The sequence below is a fragment of the Phascolarctos cinereus genome, unplaced genomic scaffold, assembly GCF_003287225.1.
Source record: "Phascolarctos cinereus isolate Bilbo 61053 unplaced genomic scaffold, phaCin_HiC Scaffold_9;HRSCAF=440, whole genome shotgun sequence".
Classification (NCBI taxonomy): domain Eukaryota; kingdom Metazoa; phylum Chordata; class Mammalia; order Diprotodontia; family Phascolarctidae; genus Phascolarctos; species Phascolarctos cinereus.
In genome coordinates, this window is record NW_027556402.1 from 26,030,624 (window position 1) to 26,042,724 (window position 12,101).

Here is a 12,101-nt window from a genome sequence, read left to right on the forward strand (position 1 = left end):
TTTTATCCTCATGCTTCATGAAAGTCATAAACTTGAAACATAGACATTAAAACCTAAAAGATCTGAATTACTTGAGTTGGAAAATGATAATGGTAGATGAATTTTAGGATTTCAAGCAGAATTTTAACCTTGATTTTGATTTATTTATTCACCTGTAATCTTGTCAGTCGAATGTCACTTAACTTTAAATCAACAGGACTTAGAAGCTATAAGGGACTCCTGAAATTATCTAACCCAAAACCTTCTTTTCAAATTAGAAAACTCAATCCCAGTAGGGTTAAAGTGACTTGTCCCAAATCACACAGTCAGGTAGGACTGGCAGAGCTGGGATTTGGACCCAGTTCCTTGGACTCTGAATTCAGTTCTTCTTTTTCCTCTGTCCATTTCTCTGCAGTCTAAATGTTTACTTAAAAAATAAACAATAAACTGGTATTCTATGTAAGAAGCTATGTGAAGTTTTATATTTTAAAAAGATTTAAAGGTAGAATTGTGAAAGATTTTAGATTATCTGTTCAGATTAGTATTATATTCCTAAGCCTAGTAACAAACTCCACACACACAGAATTATAGGAGGGTGATAATTAAGAATTAAAGCTAAAGTGATAAAATGAAACTCAAAACCATCAGCTGATTTTGGGTAAGACTTGGAAATCTGAAAAGTAGAATAGATTCTTATGTTTGGAATGCCAAAGGTGAGGTCATCCCCACCAGTTTAAAAATGCTTTAGAATTATGAAATAATAATAATATTAATAAAAGGATTTATTCTGTAAAATTTGGATTCAGTCGAAAGACTGCGCTTAAGGATCTAGAAGGCCACATGTGGTTTCAAGGCCTAGGGTTCCCCACCCTACTTTAGATGTTCTGTTTCAAGCCCTGCTAGTCCTGAGATTCTGTGATGTTTCAGAACAATCTTGATATTATAATATTTAAACAAGTCATGTAAGTTTGGAAATGGAATATCTTGTCTCTCTCAATATATTTTTTATCTTTGCAATCCTTAAAATGATGTTACCTCAAATTGTATGTTTTATAATTACAATTTGAGTGTTAACAGTTTGTTCAACTGCATAATGTTTGGATTTCTTTGGATTTAGTTTTCCAGAAAACTGTAGACTGCATGACCACTATGTCAGTGCCTTCCACACTGGTTAAATGTCTCTATCTATTTTTTGACCTCCCGCATGTGCCTGAGGTAGTTGGAGGTGCACAGAACGAGCTACCTCTGGCCGAGCGCCGAGGACTTCTCCAGAAAGTCTTTGTCCAGGTAGGTAGAATGCTAGTCTACTCATTTGGGCCTGGCCCTCTTACTGGTGATTTGACACGCTAGGAAGAAAGTGGGGTGATCTCAATGTCCTTTCTAAAATGTAGTGCCCAGACCCGAATACAGAATTCCAGGTGTTGTCTGAGGAGGGCAGGGTGTGGCAGGACTGCATTGTCTTTATTCACGCAGCTGAAGATTGTATTATTTTCTTGGCTACCATATCACACTTTTGACTTGTATTGAGCTTGCAGTCCACTAAAATTCCTAGATTTTCCCCACCAGACAACTGCTGTCTAATCAAGTCTCCCCCATCCTGAATTTGTGAAGTGAGTTTGTTTATATATCTTCAAATGTATAAAACATTTTATCCCCATTAAGGTCACCTTGTTCAAGTTAACCTGTTCTGATCTGTCAAGATCTTTTTGCGTCCTGATACTGCAATCCATCCATCCATTCATGCTGTTGGCTGTCCCTCCCAACTTTGTGCCATCTGCTGATCTGATAAGCATGCTAACCTGTCTCTTGGATCCTTAGTTTTCTTATTTGTGAAGTGAATATAATAATGCCCGTGATGATACCTCACAAAGTTGTTGTGAGTATCAAATGAGATTAAAGGGCTGTAGAAATGTCAGTTTTTCTTATTAATTATTTTGTGTAAGAAAATGACTAATTTCCAAATAACTGACAGACAAACTTTTAGAACCCAACTTTTATGAATTAGGTGGCCATGTTGGGGTTTTGAAACAGGTCTCTTCTTCCCGTGGTCAAGTCTCTTTCTTCTATGTTACATTTTATTTTGTTTACTGCCTGACAAGTGAGGGATTATTTTTATAATTTCCCCATGAATCAAGTGGCACTTCAGTGATAATTATTAGTCATTTCAGGGATATATTTTGTGACGAATGTTTTGTCTTTGTATTTTGTGGCAGATAACTTTCTTAGGTTGAGCAGTTACTGCCATGCTAACGTTGCAATATCTTTGCAGTAGTACAGTTGTCCATAATGCTTTCATTCTATTTGTGCTTCATTCAGTCAAGATGTAGAAATGGTTTTAATTCACCTAAAAAACCAGTGTGACTTTCACAGTGAATGTTAAGGCCAATATAGTTCATATTTTTGAGCTTAAGATAATTAGGAATAGTGACAGTTAACCTTCTCCCAGTAGGGCAGCTGGTGGTGCAGTGGATAGAATGCCAGGAGTCAGGAAGACCTGAGTTCAAATGTGGCCTCAAAAACTTACGGCTGTATGATCCTGGACAAATCACTTAACTCTCTTTGCCTTAGTTTCCTCATCTTTAAAATGAGCTGGAGAAGGAAATGGCAAACCACTGCAGTATCTCTGCCAAGAAAACCCCAAATGGGGTCTCAGAGAGTCCGGCATGACTGAAATGACTAAAGCACTACAGCAAAAGCACATAGATATATTTAAGGAACTCTGTGCCCTTCTTGTGCATGTGTGTGTGTACATGGTGTATTCTCTGTACTTATTAATTTCCTGTCTTCTGAGCACTCATTTACTTAGCTACCATTTAACATTATCTGTTAATTCTCTTATCGTCTCTCACGCCTATTCATGACATGTGGATTCTGTCTTTTATGTTCTGTTTCCCCTCAGTTGGCTTGCTTGCTATGAGATAAAAATCTGTGCTCATAAGGCAGAAGGGCAAGTTTCCTAACAGATCTTGTAGTAAATAAAAGGTATCTCTTAACTTAGAAATTTATTTCTGACTTTTGTCAACATGTGGGAGTTCTCAGAACTCATCACCAGGATGATCAGAGTACTTCAAAAATTCATTTACCTGTGCTTACTTTATTGCTTACCTCATTTCTTTATGTAGATTATGGAATACTAAGGGGTGAGATCATATTATACAAAGGAAAGTAAAGCACAGAGTTTTGAGTGACTTTCTACCAAACAGTTATATCCTAACTATCTCAACCAGATGGCTACTCATTCAAACAGTACAAATGTCAACCAATCCACACCCTTCCATCTTGTGAGACTGTTCTCCATGTTTCTTCTGTAACTTCTGCACAAGATGTGTGCCTGTCATGCTGGAGATGTATCCTTTAGATCAGGGCTTCTTAAACTTTGTCCACTTGTGACCCCTTTAGACCCCGTATGGGGTCGCAACCCACAGTTTAAGAAGTGCCATCTAGATCCATTGATACCATTTAGAGAACTGCTGAGCCTAGACCAGCTCTCTGTTTATACCTTACTCTTACTGTGAGTTTCAGCCCATGAAACATTTAAGTGAAATAATGAGAACAACAACGATGATGATGATGATGATATAGATATAGCAATTATTATTATTTTGTGTGTGTGTGTTTTGACTATTCCTGTGATTTCATTGGTATAATCTACTAATGTAGATGAGCACCCATAGGCACGTAAGTTCTAGACCAAAATGGAATGGGAGTTGAAGCCATTGTCTTCCTGATTCCAAAGCCAACCTCTACACACGTACCAGCAAACCTTCATTCTTCTTTCTAGTTAAAAGTCATTAGCTAAAGTTCAAATGCTTAGAAATGACGTTTTAAAAAATGTTAGATTTTTTTTTTTCAACTAACTTTAATTGGGTTTTCTCTCTTCCCTCCTCACTGGAACCCAACTGGGGTCAAAAAAGAAAATAAAAAAGTTGTAATATATCTATGCATAATCAACTGAGTCATATTCTTTCAGTGGCCATGTCAAAAAACATAAATTTTATTTTACATGCCCTAATTCTATCACCTCTGTAAGGAGGTGGGTAGCATGCTTCATCATTGGTCCTCTGGAATCAAGGTCGGTAATGACATTCATTAGAGTTGTATTTCAAAGTTGTTTGTTTTTATAGTGTTGTTATTTTATTAATTGTTCTTCTTATTCTGTTTAATCTTGCATCATCTTTTATAAGTCTTCCCAGCTTTTACTGCTGTTGTCCCTTTCATTATTTATTATGGCATAGCCATATTCCATTATGTTAATATGCTATAATTTCTTCAACTGTTCCCAATTATTGGGCATCCCCTTAGTTTCTTTGCTTCAATAAAGAGACATAATATGAATATTTTTGTACATATGAATCCTTTTCCTTTTTTTTTAATCTCTTTGTGATATATGCCTAGTTGTGGTATTGTGGAAAATTGCCTTTTAAATGATGAGGTTTTCCACATAAATTAAGTATTGGATTAAATTAAGATGGCCTCATGATTTAAGGTAACTTTCTTTTCTATTTGTATGAACAATTATTCTCCCAAGATTCCTTTGTCTTCAGAGCTTTTATTTTTTCCTGACTTCCTACTTCTTCATTTTTATCAAAATAGTTCTATTTCTGGCATATTACATATCAAGATGAGATGTGACTCTTAATTATTGTGGTTATATTTTTTATAGTAGTATGAGACAAACGGATCTATTCTATATGAAACAGTTGAAAAAAATATATAAATCTTATGTAAACCTGTTAAAGTACATGCTGTGATGATAATATAGCATACCTCCAGGTTATAGGTTTTTATTGATACTTTAAAATCAAAAGCATTAGTTCCACCTGGTTCTAATGTAGTGATACCTTAAAACTACATTTTAGGTGTGTTTCTTCTTTCCTTCTCCCACTGGTCTAATCTCTCACTCTCAGTTTATTGATTGATTGATTGATTGATTGCTTTTATTCATTTATAGATATTGGTGAAACTCTGCAGTTTTGTGTCCCCAGCAGAAGAGCTGGCTCAGAAAGATGATCTCCAGCTTTTATTCAGTGCAATAACCTCCTGGTGCCCTCCCTATAACTTGCCTTGGAGGAAGAGTGCAGGGGAAGTTCTCATGACCATATCACGTCATGGGCTTAGCGTCAATGTAGTAAAGTATATTCATGGTGGGTAAAATTGTTTTTTTCATTTTGTCCAGTTTTCCTCTCCTAATTCTTCAAAATAAAAGTATTTATAAGCAGATTTTCTTTGTGTTTTAAGTTGGCAATGAAAATATGCTCATCCATGTTTATTTAGGTATATCATGAAATTCACTGAGTTCTTAAAAATTCTAAAATATGTATCTGGAAAAATTTGTTTCACTTCAGCTTGAATGTTGAGTCATGGTCATTCTCCCTCCCATAAAAATGTGAGATTTCATTTCTGAGGTTTTGTAGATAATCTTATTTGATCTTTGAAGAGAGTGTCCATCAGGAGCACAAATGATCTTTTTTATTGACAGTATCTCCTACTAGATTCCTGCCCTGATGCTTCATGTTGCTGACTGCTATTTTCCAAGGCTGTGGTTAAGGGAGAGCACAGTCTCTGCCAGATTGCAAAAGCCCAGGAGGACGGGCAGCTCAGTGGCGCAGTGGATAGAGCCCTGGCCCTGGAGTCAGGAGGACCTGAGTTCAAATCCAGCCTTAGACATATAACACTCACTAGCTGTGTGACTCTGGGCAAGTCACTTAACCCCAATTGTCTCACCAAAAACAAAAACAAACAAAAAAAGGCCAGGAGGAACTGAGGACCAGCCTAGTTACATGCAGAGAGGCTCTTACTAGAATGCTAGCTGATAGATAATGAAGTTTTTTTTGTGTTGTGGAAGCTCATAAAAGTGCTCATGGGGGCAGGGTTTATCATCTGTGTGGGAGGGTACCGCCTACACTAACACAATTGTAACAGTGATGCTGAAGAAACTTATAGCACAGATGGAGGCTTTTCTTATCACCGATTCTTACTAAGAAAATCCTGATTTAGTTGTTTTACTTATTATATGTGTCTTAATGTCAGTAAGTCCCCAACAGTTTCTAAATAGGAGATAGCTGGCTTCGTTCCCAAACAGTTTGCTTATTTTTTATCCTAGCCAAATTTTACTTGACTTGTAACTGATGTTTCAAATAAAATTTGAAATAAATTCATCTTCCTTTCCACTTAATCTCTTTTGATTTTTACATGAGATAGATTTCTTTGTGAAAAATTGACTGAAGATAAGAGAATATGGAAATCTGCTCCCCAACCACTCATAATTTGGTTGACAGGATTGTGTCCCAAACTGGTAGCAACTTTCTGTGTTCCTCTTACCTGGACTATTTCTGTGTCATTCTGCACTGCATTTGCACTGTTCTAATTTTCCTTTAAAACAGTAGATATTCCCAGAATATCAAAAAAACTAATGAAAAGAAATGCAGGGGAAGGTGGCCTAGCAATTCCAGATCTTAAATTGTATTATAAAGCAGCAATCATCAAAACTGCTTGGTACTGGCTAAGAAATAGGGAGGTGGATCAGTGGAATAGGTTAAATATGCAAGACACAGTAGTCAGTGACTATAGTAATCTATTATTTGATAAACCCAAAGACTCTAGCTTCTGGGATAAGAACCCACTCTTTGAAAAAAACTGCTGGGAAAACTGGAAAAGAGTGTGGCAGAAACTAGGCATAGACCCAAATCTCACACCATATACCAAAATAAAGTCAAAATGGGTTCAGGACTTAGATATAAAAGCTGATACCATAAGTAAACTGGGAGAACAAGCAATAGTTTACCTATCAGATCTATGGAGAACAGAAGAATTCATGACCAAACAGGAGATAGAGAACATTATGAAAAGCAAAATGGATAATTTTGATTACATTAAATTGAAAAGGTTTCGCACAAAGCCAATGCAACTAAGATTAGAAGGAAGGTAGAAAATTGGGAAAGAATTTTTACAACCAGTCTCTCTGATAAAGGCCTCATTTCTAAAATATATAGAGAATTAAGACAAATTTATAAGAACACAAGCCATTCCCCAATTGATAAATGGTCAAAGGATATGAACAGACAGTTCTCAGATGAAGAAATTAAAGCCATCTATAGTCATATGAAAAAATGCTCTAAATCATTATTGATTAGAGAAATGCAAATCAAAACAACTCTGAGGTACCACATCACACCTATCAGATTGGCCAACATGACAAAACAGGAAAATGATAAATGTTGGAGAAGATGTGGGAAAATTGGAACACTAATACATTGTTGGTGGAGTTGTGAAATGATCCAACCATTTTGGAGAACAATTTGGAACTATGCCCAAAGGGCTACAAAAATGTGCATACCCTTTGATCCAGCAATAGCACTTCTAGGGCTATATCCCAAAGAGATCAAACAAATGGGAAAAGGACCCACATGTACAAAAATATTCATAGCAGCTCTTTTTGTGGTGGCAAAGAATTGGAAATTGAGAGGATGCCCATCAATTGGGGAATGGCTGAGCAAGTTGTGGTATATGAATGTAATGGAATACTATTGTGCTATAAGAAATGATGAACAGGCTGACTTCAGAAAAACCTGGAAAGACTTATATGGTCTGATGCTGAGTGAAGTGAGCAGAACCAAGAGGACTTTGTACACAATAACAGCCACGTTATGCGATGACTAAGATTGTTAAACTGAACCCTTCTCAGCATTATGAGGATCTAAGACATCTCCAGAGGCCTCAGGATGGAAAATGCTGTTCATATCCAAAGAAAGAACTATGGAAGTCGAAATCGCTCTTACTTATTTTTACCTTCTGTTGAGTTTTGTTTCCTCTTTCTGATGGTTCCTCCTATTGGTTTTGATTTTTACTTACAACTTCACTAATGTGAAAATATGTTGAATGGGTATGTAAATGTAAAGCCTATATCAGATTGTGCGCCCTCTTGGGGAAGGTGGGGGGGAGGAAGGGGGAGAAAAATTTTCAACTCAAAAGCATATGGAAGTGATTGTTGATAAATCAAAATAAATTAATAAAATTTAAAAAAAACCAGTAGATATTCCTTTGTCTCTTGTCTTTATGCTGTAATAATACAAGAAATCCAGACTATAATGTGGAAATAGACTTTGGCAAGTCACTTAACCTATGTGGGTCTCAGTTTCCGCATCTGTAAAATAAAGAGATTGGAAAAGATGGCCTCTAACGTCCCTATGCTCCCAGCTAGGCAGTGCAGTGCCAGACCTGGAGTCAGGGCCTGTGTTCAAAACTGGACACAGACTCTTATTAGCTGTGTGACCTTGGGCAAATTACTTTATCTCTATTTGCCTTTGTTTTCTTAACTGTAAAATGGGGATAATAACAGTAACTATTTTTCTGAGTTGTTATGAGGATCAAATGAGATGATATTTTTAAAGTGCTTCGGACGGTGCCTGGCACATAGCAAGTGCTACATCAATGCTGACTATTCTTATTCTGTGATGGAAATAGACCATCAAAATGTATTGTTTCTGTCTCTGTGTGAGCTCACATGTGCGTGTACACACACAGTGTTTAACCTATATTGATGTGTCTTCCTTCAGGGCCCAGGTACTGCTCATTTTTGCCTTTTTGTGTCCCTAGGATCTAGTCCAGTGCTTGTACATTATATTTTAGTTTCGGTTTTTTAACATTTCGTTTATTTCATTATTTCATTACTATAAAAAGCTGTCTCTCCAGGTAAAGATTTGCACTTGCTTTGCAGTTGAGGCTGAGAGAGTGACCTTGTGCCCTGAAACATTATTATACAGTTAAGATGTGACAGAAGCAAGATTTGAACCCAGGTCTTTTGTTTTGAAGTTGATTCTTCCTCTAGATTTTTTCCAAGTTTATAATGCCTTGCATGTGATGGGCACTTGATAAATGTTTATTGAATTGAATTGACTTGAATTATTTCCAGTATTTTTCTGTATATAATTTCTGTTTTAGAGGCATAATTTTCTACCAAATAATGTGAAATTTCTTTTTACTTTCAAAAGAAGTTAAATCTTGTCTGTCATTTTAAATGTAACATTGTAATTTCTAAATATTTAACAGCTAGCTTAGTCACATTTAAGGATGAATAAAAATGTGCAAAGTAATTGAAAATTGTTTGTTGTTAATATATATTTGTTGTAACTTTTTGTTCTTACAGAAAAAGAATGTTTGTCAACATGTGTCCAGAATATGCAGCAGTCAGATGATCTTTCTCCCCTAGAGATCGTTGAAATGTTTGCTGGGCTTTCTTGCTTTCTCAAAGACTCCAGTGATGTTTCTCAAACACTACTTGATGACTTTAGGATATGGCAAGGATATAACTTTCTCTGTGATCTCTTGCTCAGGTATGAAGCATGTATTTTATTAATGTTTTTTTTCTGTTGAGTTTTTTATTCTTTTTGTCTCATTTATTTCTGTGTGATTTGTGTGTGCATTTGCATAATTAGATCCAGTTATTTTTTTGGGAGGGGAGGAAACAGAAAGCAAAGAATTTTTTTTTTCAATTTAATGCTTGTTTTCACAGGATCAGTTGCCTTTATTTAATTTTTTTCTTATCATTCCAAATACCCAACCCCATTCCTGGGCCATCACAGCCCTCTTACATAGACAAATGGAGTATATGGCCTTAATGCACTACTGTTTTCTAGCAAAGGTATGATTGCCTAGAACATCAGATGTGCTCTGGGGAATTGGATCAGCAAGAGTGGCAAACACGAGGAAGAGTAAACCGTTTTCCTTCTTTACTAGGCAGTCCCTTGGTACTTGTGAAAGAAATAATTTAGCGTCGTCCTGTCTTGGGCCTGATGAAGAATCTTCCCCTCTTTAGTTCACTTTTAATTACCTCTACTTTATTCTATTTCAGTCTGTTTTATTAAGAAGAATGAGATGTGGTTATATAGAGCTATATAAATACTTGTTATATTAAGTACGCTAGCGGCACCCATTCTTTCTCCTAGAAGTTATACAAATCCATAAGATGTATGTCTGGTGGCAAGTGCTCCTGAGAAGCGTGTGCCTTCCCTCCTTGCTGTTCCTAGGCTTTCTGTGCATTCTAACACATTCCCTTGTAGTTAGTCCCTCTCATCCTGAGCCACACTTTGTTACTAGTGAGGCAGGTATATGTATACCTGATACAATGTTTATTCATTGCTCTTCCCCTGTGTTTTCTTGTCTGTCTATTCTTGGTCTGCAACTATGCTTTTATGAGGGGGGGGGAGCAAGGGGAGGGGTGGTGAACTCCCTCCACCCTTTTGGATAAGAAGTTTGTGTTAATTTTATAATAAATATTAGAAAGTTTGTAACTTATTTGGAGGTGAGTGACATGCCCATGACCAAACTCCTAGTATGTGTCAGACCAACAAAATAAGTGGTTGAACCAGAAAGGTATGTTACATTATTACCATATTATTACTTTAATATTTAAAAACATCTGTGATTTTATCAATATAGACACTGTTGTCTAGTAACAGAGTAAAAGCCCTCTGCATTCTGTTCCTCAGTAATAGACATTCTCCATCACTTGGAACTCTTCCAGTTTGGTAGCACTTGCCAAAACTTATGCCCTACTGATCAAGAATCACCTCCGCGCCATGAGGAGACATTGGAGTAGGACTCGAGTGAAGCAGCCATGTTAGGAGAAGTTTAAGAGGATGTAGAGCAGTCTTTCTAAAAGGGCTTCATCTCACAAAATGTTTTGCAAACTATGTATAGTCACTTATTCATAAAGCTGCCTTGGCATCAAAATTGCATCGAGCTGGAACAAACCGAGCAATATTCGAGTGAATAAAAGTCAGCTGTTTGATAAAGCATTTATTAAGCTCTTTTAACAACATGCCTCATGTTGTACTGTCAAATCAGCCAAATCCCGACACAAATGAAAGTCTTCCTTGGAGATAGCTTTGCTTCCAGTTTATTTTAGGAAGAATATTTTTATAATTTCACAGTTATAAAATTCAGTGTTGGAAGGTTCCTCAGTGACCTCCTGTATAAATAACCCTTATCTTAAAGAGAAGTTCCTCTACAAAATGCCCCAAAAGCCTAGCCCTTGATTGAAGGGTGTTTTGTCCTCTTATCCCAATATTGGTAGAATATTGTATATATTGTTTGATGTAGCCTCTCTACTGAATATTTTTACTAATTGTTTTTGTCACAAGGAAGTGTTCATTTGATGATTTGAAGATGATTGAAGATGAAAGGATGATTTTTCCCACAGAAATAACTGTGGTTCAAAGACAAAATACATTAATAAAATGTATTTTAAAAAGAGAAAGATTGTTGGATTTAAAGTCATGGATTCAGAGCTGGAGTGTATGTCAGAGGCCTTCTGGTCTATCTATGGTATACCCAACAAGTGGTCCTCTGTTGTTTTTGAAAAAGCTGTCAGTGACTCACGGAGGAGTCCATCACTTCCCAAGGCATACTTTTGGGTATGCCTTGTTGAGGAATATTAAGAGGTCCCCTGAACTTGTCTTTTTGAATTGCCATATTTTCCAGAAACCCTGTACCTGGAGTATGCAGGAGGCCTGAATGTGTCATGCAGAGGCAAAGATCCTTTGTCCCCACTCCCACCCCTAGGTGACATAATGTGTTGTTTACATCCCAGACTGGACTTCCTGTACGTCCTTGGGAGTCGAGACAGGCACCAGTAAGTCTGCACTGGGCTTGTGATCAGCAGACCCATCCTATTTTCATAGTTTAGTAATTACCAAGGGAAAAGAATGAGGCTTTTGCTATCATTCTGCTCCTCCCTTTGGGAGGGATTTTGACCTTTTCCACACTTTTACTGCACCTTTCGCCACTCATGCCATTCCCCTTGAGGTGGAGATTTGTGTTTTCTCCTCCTTCCTTTGTCCAGAGAAATATGCAAATTCTGTATGCATTGTGGACTCTTTGGTTCCACATGCATGTTCATTTCTCTTGCAGTAAACCTCTTTTTCATGCAAGTTTCATGAAGTTGTGATTGCCTGTTGACATCCTAAAATGAAGTTTTTCCTTTCATCAAATTAAATTTGCCTTTTTGCAGCTAACACCCATGGCTTCTAGCTGTTCCTTTCAGGAAAAAGAGTGTCAGCCGAATCCCATTTAAGTATAACACTCCTTCGGATGCCCTAAAAGGTGTTGCCTAGAAGAGAACA

General features: G+C 36.9%; 1 protein-coding gene across 1 annotated transcript in view; it reads left to right on the forward strand.

Annotated features, from left to right (window-relative positions):
• Nucleotides 1–12,101, forward strand: part of WDFY3 (WD repeat and FYVE domain containing 3) — a 330,461-nt gene that overhangs the window by 107,037 nt on the left and 211,323 nt on the right. The window contains 3 exon segments of the mRNA XM_078148340.1: nt 1,105–1,266; nt 4,931–5,123; nt 9,125–9,311. Of these exon segments, the coding sequence (XP_078004466.1) occupies nt 1,105–1,266; nt 4,931–5,123; nt 9,125–9,311 (542 nt within the window).